Source organism: Planococcus citri, chromosome 2 (genome assembly GCF_950023065.1).
Source record: "Planococcus citri chromosome 2, ihPlaCitr1.1, whole genome shotgun sequence".
NCBI classification, from domain to species: Eukaryota; Metazoa; Arthropoda; class Insecta; order Hemiptera; family Pseudococcidae; genus Planococcus; species Planococcus citri.
This window is the reverse complement of record NC_088678.1, coordinates 78433575-78454873: the sequence shown is the minus strand read 5'-3', so window position 1 is coordinate 78454873 and position 21299 is coordinate 78433575. Positions and strand designations below refer to the sequence as shown.

The 21299-nt window shown below is 35.7% G+C and overlaps 1 protein-coding gene and 1 long non-coding RNA gene across 2 annotated transcripts in view; one reads left to right on the top strand and one right to left on the bottom strand.

Moving 5' to 3' along the window:
- Window positions 1-21299, top strand: part of LOC135833764 (uncharacterized) — a 265501-nt gene that overhangs the window by 229129 nt on the left and 15073 nt on the right. The window lies entirely within an intron of this gene.
- LOC135833711 (neurogenic locus notch homolog protein 1-like) overlaps window positions 1-21299 on the bottom strand; it is a 34450-nt gene that overhangs the window by 1337 nt on the left and 11814 nt on the right. The window contains exons 2-19 of the mRNA XM_065347464.1: window positions 6611-6811; window positions 6325-6519; window positions 5997-6239; window positions 5600-5917; window positions 5198-5527; window positions 4806-5120; window positions 4396-4713; window positions 3748-4077; window positions 3310-3612; window positions 2883-3206; window positions 2469-2792; window positions 2080-2388; window positions 1687-2004; window positions 1402-1584; window positions 1041-1223; window positions 732-946; window positions 383-653; window positions 71-300 (exon numbers count right to left, since the gene is read on the bottom strand). Of these exons, the coding sequence (XP_065203536.1) occupies window positions 71-300; window positions 383-653; window positions 732-946; window positions 1041-1223; window positions 1402-1584; window positions 1687-2004; window positions 2080-2388; window positions 2469-2792; window positions 2883-3206; window positions 3310-3612; window positions 3748-4077; window positions 4396-4713; window positions 4806-5120; window positions 5198-5527; window positions 5600-5917; window positions 5997-6239; window positions 6325-6519; window positions 6611-6811 (4910 nt within the window). The remainder of the gene's footprint in view (window positions 1-70; window positions 301-382; window positions 654-731; window positions 947-1040; window positions 1224-1401; window positions 1585-1686; window positions 2005-2079; window positions 2389-2468; window positions 2793-2882; window positions 3207-3309; window positions 3613-3747; window positions 4078-4395; window positions 4714-4805; window positions 5121-5197; window positions 5528-5599; window positions 5918-5996; window positions 6240-6324; window positions 6520-6610; window positions 6812-21299) is intronic.

Sequence of the window (21299 nt, the reverse complement as noted above, 5' to 3'; positions counted from 1 at the left end):
GAGAACAGTATTTTGCTATAGAAAGCTCTGATAATGCAAGCCATGCATGCACATGTTTATTTCAACTTACTGGTTGGCATTGTCCTAAACATACTCTAATCTTACACTGGAAAGTTAGATCATCAGAATTAGGGAATTTGAAAGCACTGAATTTGGCAGTCAACAAATGTGTATCTTTGTTGTACTCCCATTCGCTAAAAATACTTGGATCTGTAGCGCAACCATATTCATCAGTAACATTGTAATCTTCTTGATTTGGTGACTTTGCTTTACAACTTCTAGCAAATCCTCCATAAACATCTAAAAATGTGATAATTTTCAAGTAGAAATAAAAGGATCAATTATATTATTATTTTGCCACATAAGAATTTGGAAAACTTACTGGATGGTTGCACGTCAACTTGTAATATGAGATCTTCTCCTATCTCTGCAGACTGAGTCTCTTGGCCAGTTGATGTCACTACTTTCATTACACAGATCGGTGCTGGACCTTGATTAGCTATTGTTCCTGCTGTTGAAGTTACTGATACATGGTAACCTACTGAAAAGTTTTTTTCACTGGCACCATAAGCACATTTAATGTGGTATGCTTGAGTCTTGAAAGTAGCCAATTTTGGATGATTTTGTAGGACTAGTATGAAATTGGCTTGGTTCTATGAATACGAATTTGACAATTCTCAGTTATTTCATCTTTGAATACTATTTTGGTATTTAGGATTAGGATTACTCACATTGGTATGAATTAACCCACAAGATCCAAATGGAACTTTGAACACTTCTGTGTGTGAAGAAGCATTTTGATGAACTGATATTAGTCTGCTGCATTCTTCTTCATTGCTGTGTCCTTTGACATACATTATGCCATTGAAGTAGGGCTCAGTCACTTCCATTTCAATTTGGATACCATCAGATAAGCATTTTGGAGTAATCTTTGGTTTAGGCAAATCTTGACAGATATAAGAAATTGTATAAAAACATGAGTTATGAAGTGAAAAAAACTACCTTGCGAGTAATCAACAGAAGTTGAAAGGTGTACATACCACATTCAATTTCAGGATTTCCTTGATAATTTGGTGGGCATTTACAAACAGGTTGATGGTTTGTAGCATTGCAGTAAGCATTGACACCACAGATTTGCCCTGCGCAAGGGTTCTCACAAATTTGATTGATGCAGTGTAAGTGGTCTGGACAGTTATCATTGTTATCACAGCGTATAGGTGGCTCTGAAATGGTAGGTACACAGGTTGTCAATATCAAGTTGAGATGAACTGCATTGCAGAATACAAAGGGGTGTGGTATATAAGTTAGTCTTTTCAGTTGTTGGGAATTGTACAAAAAGATGGGTAATGAAGTGAGTGGAGCAATTGTCTTATCAGTAATAATGTTGATGGTTGTACGTACCACATTCAACTTCAGGGTTCCCCTGATGATTTGGTGGGCATTTGCACTCTGATTGATGGTTTACAGCATCACAATAAGCATTGACACCGCAGATTTTACCCTCACAAGGATTTTCACAAGTATGATTGATGCAGTATAAGTGATCAGGACAGTCATCAGCGCGATCACAACCTAAAGCTGGTTCTGAAATGTTGAACAGATGTCAAGTGGCCAAATTTTGGGTGCAGTCAACTACAAGTACTTCAAGGAGCACACAATTATGGAAATACAGAGTAATATACATACCACATTCAACTTCAGGATTTCCACGATAATTTGGCGGGCATTTGCATACTGGGACATGATTTATAACGCTACAATTAGCATTGAAACCACAAGATCCTGGACAAGGATCTTTACAATGTTGGTTAATGCAAGTCAATTGACTTCCACATTCGGAATTTGTGACACATTCTATATGGCAGTATGGTGGAGATCCTACAAACTCTGGTAAACAGGAACAAACAGGACTGTCATTGACAACTACACATTGGGAATGAGGGCCACAAGGAGATGGTTCGCAGGAAGGTCGGGGAGTTGTTGGCGGAACTGTGGTGTCTGGTGCTGTGAAAATCATTATTTGTATTAATTTTTACAGTTGTGGGCTTATTCATGATACAGGTACTAAAAAATACATACGTATGGGTGAACACTGTATGAATGGATTTCCAGTATATTGAGGAGGGCAACTACAATATGGAATATGATTTCTAACATCGCATAATGAGGATAATCCACAAATGCTGGGGCAAGGATCAACGCATTTCTGCATTTTGCAGGCTTTATTTAATTCACATTCAGAGTTATTGACACACTCTGGTCTGCAATTTGGCGGACTTCCAACATAGGTGGGTAAACATGCACAATTTGCTTGTTGACTGATTGCTTGACATTGGCTGTTTGGTCCACATGGTGATGGATTGCAAGGATCTTTGGTTGGTGGTTTCTCTGCAATTGAAAAGGAAGTTGGAATATCTACCTTATTGCAACACGTGTTTTCTAGACTAGAATTTTTATTATAGGTATACCTGTTGAGGGGATTGGTCTGCATTGGGAGAATGGGTTGCCAGTGTATTCAGGTGGGCATGAACAAGTTGGAAGGTGGTTAACAACAGCACAAACAGCATCAGAACCACACTTGCCTGGGCATGGATCAATACATTTATATCCTATGCAAGCTGATGTTGGGTGGCAGTCTGTATTAGTTTCACATTCTCGTTTACAACCAATGTATGGGTCACCAAAATATCCAGTGTAACATCGGCAAGCAGCAACTTCTTTTTTACTTATACATTCAGCATTTAACCCACAGGGATTTGGGTAGCATGGATTGATAGGTTTAGTTGTAGTTGCTGAAAATTATTTGAACATTATCAACATTGTTATCTGATTTCTTTCAATGGGATTAATTTGGAACTGGTTAAAATTGATAAGTATCTCACTAGGTTCTGGGTAACATTCAACTGCTGCATCTCCCATGTATCCTGGAGGACATATACAAATTGCAGTATGATTTGTCGCTTGGCATTGGGCGAATTGACTGCATGATCCGGGACAAGGATCTGTACACTTTGCATTTTTACAAGTTAAATGACTCTGGCAGTCTGCATTAGTAACACATTCTGGTCTGCAATTGGGTGGTTTTCCAGTGTAATTGCTCAGGCAGGAACATGCAGGCCCATAATTTATTACACGGCATTCTGAATGAGGTCCACATGGTGAAGGAACACAAGGGTTTTCAGGAAGCTTCTCAGTTGTGGTATATTCTAGAGGATTGAATGAGATAAGTTTTTAGTCATCTACTAATTACCAATGAGAAGAAAACAATTTTTTCAAACAATGAAAAAATTGAAATAGGATTATTCTTACGTTCAACAATGCATCTCACAAATGGATCACCAGTGTAACCAGAGGGACAACTGCAAATTGGACTGTGGTTGACAACTTGACATCTAGCATTCTGTCCGCAATGGCCAGGACAAGGATCTGTGCATTTTTGCTCAATGCAGGCTTTGTTTTGCAAACATTCTGAGTTAACTGTACATTCTAGTCTGCAGTTTGGGGGTGAACCAATATAGTTCTTCTGACAAGCGCATGCAGCATGACTGTCAATTTGGCGGCATACACTGTATGGTCCACATGGTGTAGGAATGCAGGGATCTGTTGGTTGATCTGGTTGTACATAAATATGATGAGAGGTGAACAAATTGTGACATGAACTTCAAAATATGTACTCTTCATACAGATAGGTACACATAAATGTAACATTTAGATGAAAAATGCAGTGATAAGAAGGGATCATCTTACATGGTGTTGGTGTTGGTGTAGGATGGCAGGCTACTAGTGGGTTTCCTGTGTATCCAGTGGTACAGCTGCACGAAGGAGTGTGGTTGATCACCCAACATTTGGCATTTGTACCACATACTCCAGGACAAGGATTTATACATTTGTTATCTACACAAGTTTTATCATCAGGGCATTCACTATTCAGAACACATTCAGGTTTGCAGCAGATGTGAGGATCTCCTGAATATCCAGGCAGGCATTGGCACGATCCAGCTCCATTGCGTTCTTTGCATACTGCATTGCTGCCACAAGGTGATGGGTTACAGAGATCAGGCTTTTCAGTTGGGATTACTGTGGAAAATTGTATTCTTAAGGGCATTAATAAAAAAGTAATTTGGTACAACATAAAGATGAATTAAAGAATGTGTTGATGGTTTCAATATAATTACTAATATCAAAAATATTTTGGAAATCACATCAAAAGCATCAACAATTCTTTGGATTTGAATTATTCTCATTAATGAAAATTGACAATTTTGGGACATTTGGTTTTTTTTTTGTTGCACTTCTGCAGCTATAAATTTGATTTTGATGTCTTACTGAGAAGCATGGTATCCTCATTATGTGAAGATTTATAGAAGGTATTATGTATTGAAGGAAATAACATACCAGGAGGTAAAATACATCTACTGAATGGGTTTCCAGTATATCCTGGCGGGCAACTGCAGATGGGGCTGTGGTTGATGACAAAACATTGCGCACCCACACCACAAGTGGTAATACAAGGATCTGAGCATGTCTGATTGATACAGCATTGAGTTGAAGGGCATTCAGTGCTAACGACACATTCTGGTTTGCAATATGGTGGTAATCCAAGATATCCTGGTAGGCAAGAGCAAACAGCATAACCCTGAGGAGACACGAGACATCTGCTGTTAGCTCCACAAGGGGAGGGATCACATGGGCTTACAGGTGGTAATGGTAAATCTGTAACAGTGTTAGTGTTTTTTTTTAAATATTGGGTTAGCCAGTAGTAGCCATCAATGATTTATTGAGAGAAGTATTTCTGGATTACTTACAGTGTGGGTAACAATTGCGGAATGGATTCCCTGTGAAGCCCTGGGGACAGTAACACATCGGTTGATGATTGATGACACGACATTCTGAGTTTTTTCCACATACTCCTGAACATGGATTCATACATTTATTGTTGAGACAAGCTTTTGTTTGAGGACAATGTGTATTTATCACGCATTCTGGTCTGCAGGCCAAGTATGGATTGCCAAAGTACCCGTGCATACATTCACACGTTATGCGACCATAGTTATATTTACATATGGCGTTTGCACCACAGCAGCCTCTGTTGCAATAATGATGAGTTGGTGCTGGAGGAGCTATATTAATTGGACATTAGTTAAAGACAATCTACGATGTGAATAACTGAGTATTGAGAGTTGAGATGATAATTTACTTCTGATTGGAGAACAAAGTTCATAGGGATTTCCAGTAAGTGTTTCTGGGCATGAGCAAATCGGCGAATGGTTTACAACGGTGCACTGAGCATTTATACCACAAGCTCCTACACAAGGATCTAAACATTTTTGTCCCAAACAGGCCAAATGGAATGCACAGTCAGCATTACACAAACATTCCGGACGGCATGCCGGATTATTGTAGCCATTAGGACCAGCACATGGATTGCAGATGGCTACTCCATTACCTTGAACGTGACAGGAGTTGGTTGTGCCGCAAGGTGATGAAGCACATGGTGATGTTCTGTTTTGATATGAAGGATAAATTGCTGAAATAGAAAGTTTATGCTGAGCTGTTGGCAGAATAGTGGAATTTGCTCTAGATTACAGCAATGACTTACATTCTGGCAAGCATTGGATGAATGGATTTCCTGTAAATCCTTTGGAACAAATGCAAGTAGGCGTATGATTGCGACAAAGACATTCTGCATCTAGACCACAAACGTTTTTGATGCTGCAGGGATCCTTACATTGGTAATTAGCGCAAACTCTATCTGAACCACAGTCAGTGTTCAACACACACTCAGGTTTACATCCTAGTCTTGGGTCTCCTATGAGGCCTTGTATACAGGAGCACACAGGTCGATTATCAAATACTTCACAGTAGGTATTTGGTCCGCATGGGTAAGGCTGGCAAGGATTTGGTTCCACTGTGATTTCTGCAGTTGGGAAATTAAGATTTTAGATGAATAATGCTGCTCATTTTGGTAACCATGCAAGATGTTGAGAAATATTTACCAAAACGGTAACATCTGGTTAATGGGTTTCCTGCAAGACTTTGTTTACAAGTACAAACTGGATGATGCCTCTCAACGTGACATGATGCTCCTATACCGCAAGATCCTAAGCACGGATCTATGCATTTATATGACACACAAGCCTTGTGATTAGGGCAGTCATCGTCTATAGTACACGTGGATCTTGCGCAACGGCCGTTAGAGTCGAGTTGTGTTCCCGGGGCGCAGTTACAAAGAGGTTGACCTTTAAAAAAGAGGAATGTTGTCAATACTTGCTCAATTCAGTTTATAAATCACCCGATAGAAGTCAATATTGGTGTAATACAAACCTTGCTGGGAGACGGTGCAAGTCGTATATGGTCCACATGGATTCGGATTGCATGGATCATAACGCATTGGGTGGCAGGTAGCGTAGGGATCGCCTTGAAAACCACGTTTGCAAAGACATTTTTCAGTATTTCCAGTAATGGCGCAATTGGAGTTTGGTCCACAAGGTCCTGGCGAGCAAAGTGTTTTTCCTACTTCTGAAAAATATAATAATGGGATTATTCTAGTTTCTGATTTTAAATAGAACAGTTTGAGTTGTAGGAATTTGAAAAGTATTAAGTGAATTACCAGCAGTGCAAAGAATGTGCGGATTGCCTTTGGTGCCTTGGGGGCATCGACAAATTGCTTTGTAATTTTCTGGCACGCATTCGGCATTCTCGCCGCAAGAGTCTTCGAAGCAGGGGTTGATACAAATTCGGTTTAATCTGTCGCATAATTCATTAGGAGGACAATCCTCATTGTATTGACAAATTGATCTGGTTGGTTTATCTGAGAAAAAGAAAATGGTATTGTTACTATTGGCTTGGAGCTTTCATAATGAATTTTCCATCAGAATAATTTGCAAAAAAAATTTTTTTTCAATTTTTTTATTGAAAGTTTGAACAAGTAGGTATAGGTTGAGACGACCCTGTGAGTAGTGAGATATAACCGAGCTCTAGACCCCCACATTTTCAAAGGAGCAAAAGGAGCAATCCTTTTCCTATGGCTCCTTTGAAAAGGTGGTCCCAAGCTCGGTTATACGCTTACCAGGTTTCAAAAGCGTAAACCTAAACATCGCGCCGAAGTCTCCCCACCCCCCCTCTCTCCCTCAACCATACATTAGCCCAAATTGAAGCTTACTTGACCCCTTTAATTAACTAAAATATTCGTTTTATCCCTACTTTTTTTTCAGGGTGGGAGTATTTGGTCTCTCTAAAAATAATCGTTGAAAAATTAGGTGCAATCATTACTATTTGGTCACTTCTTTTATCCACTTGTTAGATTAACGCGGAGTTTTCGTGATATTTTTCTCACTTTTTTTTCAATTTTTATAGTGTTGATCTGAACTTCTTGTTTTAAAGAAAAAGTGTAACTATCACCGATCATTATGAGTTTCAATAACGATAATAGTGCTACTGCTAGTACCTCGACATCATCTGTCAACCAACAACTTGATCAAAATTCAGCTGGTAAGAATGATCCTTCAGTAAACAAATCTTGGAAAAATCAGAAAAATTTGATTTTAACCCAAGTTTATGCCATTAACAGAAGCAATACGAAGCAAATCCATACTGGTTTAGATGTTGATAATTGGTTCGAGCCAACAATCTACCTTGCAAAAAATTCTCTGCCAAAAGGACCTGGATTGTACATGAAGGTTCAAACTTTCCAAGAGCTCATGTCCGAAGAAAATATCAACATTATAAATAACTACTTCAAAGGTATTAACGAGGAGGAGTACAAATCAAAAACACTCATGATCAATAAATACCTTACGGTACAATTTAGATATACTTACAGTGTAAAGTCAATTGTTATTGCTAATACTATATTTTTACAATTAGCTTCTTGGAATAATTTAGTCAAATTGTATTACTGCATACCCTCAATTAGTGAAGATTTGTCTCATAAGGCTGATAGTTGCAGAAATTTGTATGATTACGTTTTTAATAAGGTACAGTCTGCTATTCTTGAGAAATTGAATTATCATGACACTGATAATTTAGACCATCGTATAAGAAAACTATACTATCATTCTCTAAAACAATTTGACCCAAAGATTGATACTACTGATAGAGTCTATTATGAAGTAACAACTTTTTGTGATGATAGTATTGTAAATGGTCTCACAACAAAGTTTAAACATATGTCACCTGCATACATCGATATCATGAAAATGCAACATTATGTGGCTGAACAGGAACGATGTTTAGATGCTGACGTAACTGACAACCCAACATTCTAAGACATTTTCACCTAAAATAACTGACAATAACGTATTTTAAGGCATTTCAACTTAAGATGTAAATTAATTAATGCATTTGAGCCTATTAAAATAAATATGTAAATAAATATTTTCCAACTTATTATTCAGAGTACTTATTTACTGAACAAATATTCACCTGCTACCCCCTCCCCCTCCAATCATCGCACCAACTAGAACTGATTTTAGATGTTTTTCAATTCAAAAAAAAAAAAAAATAGAATCTCAGTGTTCATTTACCTGTTCTTATGAAAGACTGTTTCAATGTCGAAAAAAAAGGTTCGTTTCGATTCGGAGGTTACTGTGTTCAATTTTGAACAAGACGAGTTTGTAAAATATTATCAAAATGCGCGTAAGGGGCCCTGGAAGCAGGAGTTGATGGATAGAATACGTTTTCAGCAACAAATTCGCAACATTCAACAAATTTTAGATCCAGTGTTGTCTTCGGAGCATCGTGATCAGGTTTTTCAACGCCTCAATTTGAAAAGTGATCAATTCTCATCAATTTAATATATTTAGTTTCCTTAACCTAGTACATAGGAATACAAAATACTCGTTTATATTTACTACGTTTTATAAAAAGTCGTTTTCAAGGTACAGGTAGGCGCCCCTTGAAACAGCAGCTACCTAAAAATCCTTTAAGAATGGTATTTTTCTGGTTATGTTGTAAAGGTTTACTTTTTGTAAGGGTGAGACTGTCACACACACAACGATGCGATGTCTTTAATTAATTAATTTGCCGCCGAACATCATGAGTAGGTTTTTCAATGCCACAATTTGAAAAGTGTTCAATTCTCATCAATTTAGTAAGTTTATTTGCCTTAACCTGGTACATAGGAATACAAAATACTCCTCTATATTTAAGCCATTTTTTAAAAAGTCGTTTTCAAGGAGGTATAAGCAAGTGTCCGTTGAAACAGCAACTATCTAAAAATCCTTTAATAAGGGTGTTTTTCTAGTTATGTTGTAGACATTCACATTTCAATCGGTGAGACTGTTACATACAAGAATGCGATGTGTTTAATTAATTAATTTGCCGCGGAGCATCGTGCATAGGTTTTTCAACCCCCCAATTTGAAGTGATAAATTCTCATCAATTTAATAAGTTCAGTTCCCTTACCCTAGTACATAGGTACACAAAATACTCGTCTATATTTACTCCATTTAAAATAAATCCTTTTCAAAGTATAGGCAAGTGTCCGTTAAAACAGCAGCTACCTAAAAATCCTTTAAGAAGGGGAATTTTTCAGGTATGTTGTAGATGTTCACATTTCAATCGGCGAGACTGCCACCTACAACGAATGTGATATCTTTAATTAATCTGCCGCAACGTTACCACAAAGCATTCATTGGGTTTGGAAAGTACCCTGCTAAGTATATTTTTTATAAGAAACAGTTCACCGCCTTTAAAACTTTATACAGCTGAGATGAAATGAAGTATTTTATAATTGAAAAAATCGTTGGTTGACAATTCCAAACTGAAATTCTTTGATTTGCCGCATACTTAATTGATCAGAACAGTTTCTAGATTATCAAGTGATACCTACTATAACTTGCATTAGGGTTGGTAAAAAAGGGTGGATCCTACCAACGTATGTAAAGCCAGTTCATGAACTATGTGTGCTAGCAGTGAGTTTAGTGAGAGGGCGGATCTATTTACGTAAATGAGAGCCTGTGCTCACAGAATTTTGTGTGTGTGGTGTGCATGGATAGCAAGGTGGACCTTACCCTAGAGAAAAATACCTTGATATATATAAAATGACTAGTTTGATCCAAAATATATTCATTTATGCTCGAATTCTTATTTAACTGAGCTTACTTGATTTTTAGTGCTCATTTTATTTTCAGTATTTTCACCTCAGTTTTAAGAAGTTTTTTCAACACTACTGCAGATCTTCTTTTTATAACAGTTCTCGTTCATAGTACTGCTGCTACTCTTTTTACAACAGTTTTCGTTTTTTTCACGTAATCTTCAATTACATATTCTGAGACTGCTGCTGCTGTTTTGCCAACATGGCTGTGGAATTGCATGATGAACTGCGGATTTTAAAAAGAAATCGTGAGCACTACTATCTGAAATGTTGCAATAAAATTTTTTGTGCCTGTCCGCCTAAGTGGAAAAGATTTCCAAAACCGAAGACCTTGATGGAGATGTGTGGTCTTACATTACGTCGCAGCTTCGTGCCGAGAAGTAGAAAAACACTTTGGACTTACTTGAGATCCAACCCGCATCCGGACATTCGCCCATACCTCCGAGAGGAACTATATGCGAGATATGAAGCCGACTACTGTTCTTTAACAGGACTTGATGCTTACGATGTGCCTTTGGTATTTAATAATATAAGACTAATAATTTCCAATTTAGTCAACATTTTGGACAATAATGGGTGTATAAATGTTTTAAACGATGTAAATGTTGTAGAAACGTTGAAAAAACTTCCATTCTTTTTAAATGATTTTTTTCTCAACGACCCTAAAGATGTATATAAATTTAATTGTACATTCAAGCCTCCAGTATGGTTCATAAGTGAACACATTTGGTCAATTTATACTAAAAGTAAGCCCACAATAGTGCATGAAAAACTGTGCAAAACAGAATATCAAGGTAACCCTGCAAACTTGGATGAGATTTTCAACATTTTTCCAGAGTTTAATTGTAAAGTATGTTTTTTTGCACAAGTAGTTATCTCAGAATGGGGAAGGGGGAGGTGGTTTGAAGTTGGAGACGTTCCGGAATCTGTTTTGAATGAATACATAGCAAAGCATGAGGGAATAGAGCAAGTGGGTGAGGAGGGGGGTGTCAGCATTGTAAATTTATGGACTGCAGTTCGTTATGCGACTAGAAAAAAACAGTATGAGCTTTCATATTTTTATAAAATGTTGATTGCAAATTTCTATAGCAAGGTTTATATTAAAAATTACAACGATCTAGAAAAAAGGGGGGAGAAAATTGATCCACCATTGATATATTGCGATTTTTTGCTGGATGATTTAGAAAGCCTGATCTTGGCAACAGGAAGTGTTCTCGCAGGGGGGAGCTGTGACTACTACTCAACAGTAATTTTGAATAAGTTGAGTAAAAAGTCACTATACTTCAATGTAGAGCTTCTAGGGCGGGATTTCGCTTGTGATACAGTATATTGTGCCGCAGGATGTGTAGTTTTTCATAGGATGTACAATAATCGATTTCTGATAAGTCAGTGTGTCTGGCAAATTTTTGGATACCCCCCAATTAACAAAAAATGTACCTATAGTCAAACAAAAAAATGTGTTGTTGCAGCATTTGCTGGTTTTGCGCTTGATTATTGGCAAATTTTGGATGTATATAGACCAAAAAATGAAATAGAAAAAAGCTATCAAGCTACGATAGCTTACACAATTTTAAATTCGGGTGGAAAAGTGAATAACATAGAATACCCAAAATTAGAAATTGAAGTTTACGACATTGTCAGATATACTCCCGATTATTTAGATAACTTGATGTATTGGTGTGAGAGGTATGCATTCCATCCTTTGGTACATTTTTTCATTCATGATAAGGTAATTAAGAGCACTTTTGAGCTGTCATGTGGATGTAAGAGGGAATAATTTGTAAATAACTATAGTTTTAGAAAAATTTATATTTAAGGTCACTACAATGTAAACTTTACACCTTATCAACTTTCTAAGTATGTTAAATGAATTTTCAGCACATTCAATAAACCTTTTAAACATTATATGTACGAGTTTGTTATTTAAAAAAAAAAAAAAAAAAACATACACACACTTCACCTTGACTGAAAGATACTTCTGCTCTTAGTAGGTGGTTTTTGTTCTGTCTACAGTACATAGATTCTAGCTACATCAGCTATTTCAAAACAAAGCAACATAAAAACTAAAATAATGAGAGTCACATATAAAAGTATGAAAACTAAAATTAATGTTTCACCACGAATTTGTGAATTTGATGAATTTGAAGATTTTTCCAAACATTTATTTGATTCAAGCATTGGTTCAGATGTACTCGGAAATGTATTAGGTGCGAGAGTATTTGTTGTCTGGTTCACAGTAGGGATTGAAACAGTTTCTGACCTCGGAGGTATAGTAGTGGTTTCACTTTCATTCATTGATGTAGGTACAGAAATGGTATTAGTTGTGAGGGTAGCAGGGGGTTGGAAGATCGTTGGAGTTTGTTTAGCAGACAGTAAGATATTTTCATTCATAGGTACATTCGCGAGAACACTTCTGTTTGGGTGAGTAGCAGGGGTAGGTAGAGTTATCGGAGCTTGTTCAACTGACGTGATGTTTTCATTTATTGGTACATATGCTACTGTAGTCTTGGTTGGGTGTGTAGCAGGGGGTTGAAAGGTCGTTGTAGCTGGTTTAGATGAGGCGATATTATCCCAGCTAATATTTCCGGCAACAAAACCCTCGTATTTCTTCAAATTAAAAACTACTTCGTCTTTATTAGAGTATTGTTCGACCTTGCAGGTATATTTTCCATAGGCGGCATCTTTATCTAGATTGATCTCCAACATGCTTGAATTTTCGTTTGGAGATGAAATAATAACACCTTGTTTACCATTCCACAAAGGGTAAGTATTTTTAAACCAGGTAATATTAGGTGGAGGTACAGCTATGGTATCGCATTCGAGCCACACAGTTTTATTGAAAGGTAGTCTAAACTCTTCATACCTATCTTTCAATATTCTGACTGGTATAATTTGCTCAAGTTTGATGGGTACAATTTTTTTCCAGATATGCTGATCCATACGCTCATAAGCATGACATTCATAAATTCCTATGTCTTTTTCAATGACGTCATTGATTTCCAATTTATTCCCCCTTATTTTCACTCTATCATTCTCAAAATGAACCAAATTATTATTAAAAAACCAAATATATTTTGATGCAGTTACTGATTCGGCAAAACAGGGTAGTAGAGCAGTTGTGTTCTTTCCTATGTTGGTATAAAATACTTTCCTACCTATGTAATCGTCATACTGAACCACATGGATATGCATATGTTCTTCAACTAGTTTACCATCAGGTGAGTACCCTCCACAGGTATATCGCCCCTTCGTTCCATCATGAATATTTTTAATTTGTAAAGTAGCAATTCTGTTGTTTTCCCATTTAGTATCATGTGCTTCAATGTCCTTGTTATTCATAAGACTAGCAGCTGTACCTCCTGGCCCATACCAGGTCAACAATGTCACATTATGCCAAGTTTTACAAGCAATTTCAACCTCGTTTCCATTGCTTGTGTTAAAATTCACAAAAAGAGTTAGCAGAGAACAACTTACACTCAATATACACACGCAACACACAACAATGCAAAACAGTAAACGAGCCATGATTCACATTTTCATTTCAGTTCATTCCTTTATATATTATTTTAATTCGTTCACTAGGGATTCAAAATTAATGAATCTATTTTGGGGGGGGGGCATGTAGAAAATATAAAATGAGCATTTTAGTGAAATCTGGTCATTTTGTGAAAGCAGAGAGTAACTCAGTTAGCATTTTTCACGTCATAAATTTCCATCAAAAAAATAATGAAAATCTGTGTAAAAATCAATTTCAAGTGACTTACCTACACCTCACAACATAAATTATTCGCCATGGTTCTATTGAGATGTGTTAAGGTAAAAAATAAACTAAGAATAGTCATAGATGATGATAATTATAATAGAAATTTCTTCTGTGCTTTTCCGAGGGACATGAGAAAAGAAAACTGTACTTATGATGTGGACCCCCATTACATTCATTTTCGAGGTGGTCATTATTCAATCACGAAGAGGAGCAAAATACATATTCTAGTTCAACAACCTGGTCAAATTTTCGAAGATGAAGGTATGACAACATGCTGTATTTGCATGGATGATGAAAAATTCTTCATTTATGAACCTTGCGGACATTACTATGTGTGCAAAAATTGTAATGAAAATCTGAAAAATTGTCCAATTTGCAGAGTTGAAATTACCCACTCTTATCCTAAAACTTTCCTCGGACTATGACAGTTGAGGAGCATCAGTGAAGCTTTCCCATTAAAAGCCATTAAAAATCCATTGAAACCTGAATTTTAATGCACTTGTTTCTCATTTTTTGCATCATGCATTGAAATAAAAATGGCAAAAAATCAGTTTAAAATAAAATCAAAGTAAACAATTCATCATTTTTTCACGTCATGAATTTTTACTAAAAAAATCTCCAATATCTGTTGAAAAAACAAATTTCAATATTTTTTTTCAAGTCTCTGAAAATATGTTGAAAAATACGTGTTTTCAAATATTTTTTAGTACTGTTAGGTATACATTTTTCAGAAAAAAAATGGTTTGAAATCTGTTTAAAGGAGAATTTACAGTTCATAAGCAAAACAAATAAAATGACTCGGATATTTACTTAACATTTTTGTCAAAGTCTTTGAAAATCCGTTGAAAAACGGAATTTTTAGGTTATAAATTTTGAATTAATTGGTCAAGTAAAGGCGGAGTGATGGTGGTGATCTCTGGTGGTGGGAATCTTACCTTAGTTTGGGGGCGTGTAAAAGGGCGGATATTGTGAAAAAACTATAAAACGAAACTTTGAAGTGGGCTGCTTTCATTCATGTTTTGCATTCTCTTGCTATGCTCCTGTGAACTTTTTTAAGTTTGTGCTAAGTGTTACGTATATGAACTTTTACATAGAATTGTATTCTCTCGAGGTTTTTCAATTTTTGAGCAGTTTTTTCATTTTGTTTCAATGGCATTCGAGTGTGATGAATGTAATCAATCTTTTAATAGGAGATTCAATTTAGAACGTCATATTTATGCAAAGCATAGAAATCGAAGGGAAACTTTCAAGTGCAACCACTGTCAGCATGAGTTCACTAGGAAAGATAATTATAAAACACACGTTGATCAATTAAATTGTGTCTCGCAGAGGAAGAGGTCAAAGAGGCCAGCACCAGCTCGTCAAATTGAAACTCATCAACCACCCAAGAAATTCAAGCCTTACAGCATAAAGCACTGCAACGAATGTGATAAAGACATTGAATTATCAATGTTTGGCGGACATCTTCGGAGTTTGGAACACAAAAATAACTGCTGCTGGAAAACCATAAATTCTAAGGTTGAAGAGGTCAAATCAGCATTCAAGAGTCGGATAAAAAGCTATCGAATTACACCAAATGAAGTATTTCATGATATCCCAGAATTTTTAAATAATGTATACACAGAAGTCAACTTAATTATTACAGAAATGGCTTTACAACATAGAAATTTCAAGTATAATGTTGAATTATTTGCGACCTATAATAAACCCATAGATATGATCGACATAAAATCTTTCAATACCAAGAACGTAATATATTGCGCAGAAAGTGGTGATTTGAATGAATCGTACGAAGAATTTAAAAATACAATAAAAACTAAGAGCGAGGAATTTCAGGGCAAAGGATCTGGTTGGTCATTAGACAAAATTCTTTTTTTAGAAGTGAATTTAAATAAGTATAACCCTCTTAAAGGCAGCTCATATCTACAGTTACCTAAATGGGTACTTCTTAAAAGGGCTGTTGTGAACATTAAGAATAACGATCAAGCCTGTTTTGCTTGGGCATTAATTTCAGCATTACATCCGGCACCTCATTACAAAAAATGTACTAGAATGAGTTCTTATCCAAATTATAAAGAAGTCTTAAATTTCGAAGGTATTGAATTCCCAGTTAAACTCAGAGACATAAAAAAATTTGAAAAAAATAATCCAATCAGTGTCAATGTTTTTGGTATTGATGGGGAAAAAATTATAGGACCATTATTTTTTTCAAAAAATGTCAGTCCAGAACGAATTCACATAAATTTATTATACATTCAAAATGATTTGGGTAATGGTCACTACTGCTGGATAAGAAATCTTGGTAGACTTGTTTCTTCTCAATTAAACTCAAATCAGCATAAAAAATACTTATGCAATGGTTGTTTAATAAATTTTCAATCCTCCCAAAGATTAAAACGACACGAGGAAAACGATTGTAATCATATTGTTACTTTTTTACCTAAGGGTGATTCGGCAAAAATAAAATTTAAAAATGAACACAAAATGCTGCGTGTCCCTTTTGTGATTTATGCAGATTTCGAAGCCTATTTAAAACCATTCTCTTCTTGTTCAAATGATCCGACTACATCTCATACAGAAAATGTTTCACTACACGAACCTTTCAGTTTTGCCTGCTATACCAAGTGCTCGTTTGATTCAAAATTAGATAAATATCACCTGTATAGGGGGGTTGACTGTGTAAAGCAGTTCTGGATGTACCTGCGAGACGAAGCAAAACGAGCTAACTTGTACCTGTCCGTGACTGTACCGATGAAACCGTTAACACCTGAACAAGAAAACCAATTTGTAAGTGCTACTGTGTGTTACATTTGTGAGACAGAATATAAGGTTGATGATATCATTGTACGAGATCACGATCATTTCACAGGGTTATATCGAGGTAGTGCTCACCAAATTTGCAACCTAAATTTACATCGCCCTGATTTTGTGCCTGTGATCATGCATAATTTGACTAATTATGACGCTCATTTTATAATACCTGAAATAGGATATGATAAAAGTAGGGTCGAATTAATAGCCAGCACTAAAGAAAAATACATTTCATTTACGAAATACATAGGTGTAGATTGCATCGATTCTCAAGGGATATTTAAAAAAGATCACATCAAACTCCGTTTTTTGGACTCTTGTAGGTTTTTAGCTGCCAGTTTGGACAAACTTGTGAAAAATTTACTTCCGAGCCAACTAAAAACTTTGAAATGTCATTTTCAGGATGAGGAAGAATTTAATTTGATGCGTATGAAAGGTGTGTTTCCTTATGAATTTACAGATTGTGAAGAAAAACTCAAATTAGAGCATTTACCTTCACAAGATCAATTTTATTCAAAATTGACAAAATCTGGCATAGCAAATGAGGAATATAAGCGAGCAGAGAACATTTGGAGCAAGTTTGATTGCAAAAATTTAGGTGACTACTCAGATTTATATCTAAAAACTGATGTTCTACTGTTGACTGACGTGTTTGAAAATTTTAGGGATTTATGTCTAGATACTTATAAACTGGATCCGGCTCAGTACTATACTTCTCCAGGGCTAAGTTGGGATGCGATGCTGAAATATACTAAAATTACATTGGATTTATTCACAGATATAGATATGGTACATTTTATTCAAAAAGGAATCAGAGGTGGCCTTTCTCAATGTACAAAACGTCAAGCCACAGCCAATAACACTTATATGAAAAAATTTGACCCCTCCAAACCAACTCATCATTTAGTTTATTTGGATTGTAACAACTTATATGGCCACAGTTTGAGTAGCTATCTCGCTCATAGTAAATTCGAGTGGGTTGAGGATGTGTGCAATTTTAATGTGTTTGAAATTGGAGATGATGCTGAAATAGGGTATATCTTAGAGGTAGACTTGGAGTACCCAAAACATTTACACGATGATCATAAAGATTTTCCATTCTGTCCAGAATCTATGATTCCTCCTGGTTCAAAATTAAAACAGCCTAAATTGATTGCCAATGTTTTTGATAAGAAAAATTACATCATTCATTATTCTAACTTGAAACAATGTCTCTCACAAGGCCTGAAATTGATCAAAATACATCGAATCTTGAAATTTAAACAATCTCGTTGGTTAAAACCCTACATAGACCTAAACACTGCTAAAAGAGCTCAGTCAAAATCGGATTTTGAAAAAGATTTTTGGAAATTAATGAATAATTCGGTTTTTGGAAAAACAATGGAATCGGTGGAAAAACGGATTGATGTTAGACTGGTGACTCATTTCAAATCTAAAAGTAATAAAAGGGGGGCCCAGTACTACATAAATTTACCGCAATTCAATAGTTGCACTATTTTTAATGAGAACTTGGTAGCTGTAGAATTGAGCAAAATAAAAATAATGTATGACAAGCCAATTTACATAGGTTTCACTGTTTTGGACTCTTCAAAACTACTTATGTACGATTTTCATTACTCTGTAATCAAGCCCCTGTATGAAGAGAGAGTTGAGCTTTGTTATACTGATACTGACTCCCTCTTATATGATATCAAAACGGATGATTTTTATAAAGATATTTTACCCTTCATACCTACTTATTTCGACACCAGTGACTACCCAGAAGAAAATATCTATAATTTTCCAATTGTTAATAAAAAGGTTGTTGGAAAATTCAAAGATGAGTGTCAAGGTAGGATCATGGCTGAATTTATTGGTTTGAAATCAAAGTCATACTGTTTCAATGTAGAGGATAGAATCACAAAGAAATGTAAAGGTATTAAAAAATGTGTCGTTGAAAAAGATATGACAATGGAAGATTATAAAAAATGTTTAGAAAATAGAACTTCTATTTTTAAGCCAATGTATAGTTTTCGTAGTGATAAGCATATAATTTATACACAATTATTAAATAAAAAAGCCCTAAGCTTTTCAGATGATAAGAGATTTTTATTACCCAATGGCATTGAAACCCTTCCTTGGGGTCATTATAAAATAAGTGAATTTCAATAAGATTGTACAGTTTACTTAAGTACTTACCTGTTCTATTTTATTTATGCACCTAGGTGGGTAAAAGTCAGCTTGTATCCTCGAAAAATCACGAATTCGTCAGTTTTCTATTCGTAGAGTCATTGTTTCTAGGATTGTTGGTTTTTGATTTTTTAACAAAAAACTAGAACTTTTCAAAATGTGAAAATTCCATTTTTCAATTTTTGCCAACTTGCAAACTGACTTTTGTCCTACCTGTACTTGTATTGAATTTTATGATTTAATAAACCTTTTCAAGAAAAAAATAGTTTCATTTCTAATCATAGTTTTAAAAGAGAAAAACACGTTTTCCAGTAAAAAATATTTATTTACATAAAATCTGATGCAAAATTTTCAATATACCACTGAAACATTAAATTCATGTGCACTAATACACAGCAACTATGATTAAAGTCGCATCTGCTCGTATTTACAATGGCAGGATATTTTTTTCGTAGCTCTCTTAATGAAGGTGTTTTCATTTCTTCACCCATCTCAATTACTGTCACATTATACCTATTTAGTTTATTTTTCAGGTATCTTGCTTTTTCATCACCCTTCACAAATATTTTTCCATTATGAGCGTGTTGGCCAAGTTCATCAAGGATGTTTGCTAGTTCGTTGTACTCCATGTAACCACTGTCCCATTCGATCATTTGCAGGTGTTCAACTTGCCACTTGGCAGAGAAGCGATTCGAGGCAGGTAAGACATCAAAGGTGTAGGGTGGTAGGTATACGTGATGAAATCCATACTGACCCTTCAAGTCGCGTGCAGCAATTTCCTTAATGATGATTGAGTTGCGCCAGTCACGGTAAAATGAGAAGTCTACAAAAAATGCAGCTGACTGCCTCGCCATGGTAAAATTGTCCTTTTTTACATGCATATGAATCTGGCAATAAATAATAACAATGCCACACAAAATTGAAAGCAATGAGCTTGAAGTCATTCAGCTTGTGGGAAGTATATGTGATTTGTACGATGCCAGTCACAGAAATACTTGTATTTCACTCTATCTGCCAGTTTATATATGCGATTTTGAGCAAGAATTCTCATCTCCTGTTGGATGATTCTGCAAACCGAGTTGTCAAGTCTATCGAACGCATTTTTTGAAATGTAGGTTAAATTTGGCAAATCTTCATCTTCAATCGCTTCAACTGGCTGCTTTTTTATCCCAGGGTGTGGAATGTAGTAATTTACCAACTCTGAGAAAATACAGATGGAATAAATCTGATAACGCTGCAGGTGATCAAATCTGAATGAAATTAAGTCGCGCAATATTTCACTCAACTCCTCAAATTGTGCTTCGTTGATTACAATGATAGTTTGAGAGCTCCTTAAATCAACAACACGAAGTGAAATTTTATCACAGATAAGTTTATAGATGCCAAGGTATTCAGTTCTCTGGTCTGTATTATTAGGCTCTTCAACTATATCTTGGGTTGGCAGTGATTGAGTTGTAAGCTCCACAGTTGATTTTTCATTGGTAGGAGGTTTTTCAACTTGATTTTTTTGCACAAATGGATATTTAGGCTCAATATTTTCAAAAAATGGAATATTGATAAATTTAAACCAATCATAAGATTTTAGCTTGAAAAATGTTTTATTTTTAAACCCCTCATCATCGGCTATGACGACTGTTGGATGGAAATCATCATCAATGTTCAGTCCCATTTTAACGATCAAAGAATTTTCTATAAAGGAAACATCGGAATTTAGTAGTAGGTTCATCTTGTAAAAAAATGATCAAGCACAGTGCACAACTATAAAATATTCACAAAGCAACTGAGAGCTGGCATAAATGAAACACACACTACCGACAATAAGCGAAACGAACACAACTCACATCATTAAACGATAGTATACTTCGGAGAACTGAGTGTACAACTGACGAGTTTATAAAGTATACTATTAGAAGGGTGAAAAAACAGAGTGCGCAACCAACTCGCATCTGCATGGTTCAGGTAGCTGTAGTACCTACTGACGAGTTTATAAAGTATACTATTGGAAGGGAGAAAAAACACAGTGCGCAACTAACTCGCACCTGCATGGTTCAGGTAGCTGTAGTACCTATAACTAGGTAGAAGAAGAATTGACAGAAGTACCAATCCGCCCAACATTTTTTTTTTGAAAAATTTACTAATTATTTGGTAAAATGTCAGATTTTGGGATCCAGCTGTTTTCTGATTCGTCAAATCCTAACCATTTAACAAGCAATTGATTACCTCGAGTTTGAAGAATTTTTTCAATCAAGTATACATTCGGATGTTTCGTTTCTTGCAACTCTTCGGCATAAAAAGTACCCTTAATTTCAGCACCCTTCAAATCTTTCAGTATGTAAGTAATTGGACGAGTATTTGTTTGAACTTTTACTACTGTAAATATCTCAGTTGACCACCTTGGCAAATACCCCGGAACAAATAGGACTTTTTGATATGAAATTCTTACTTTAGCTCCAACCTTGA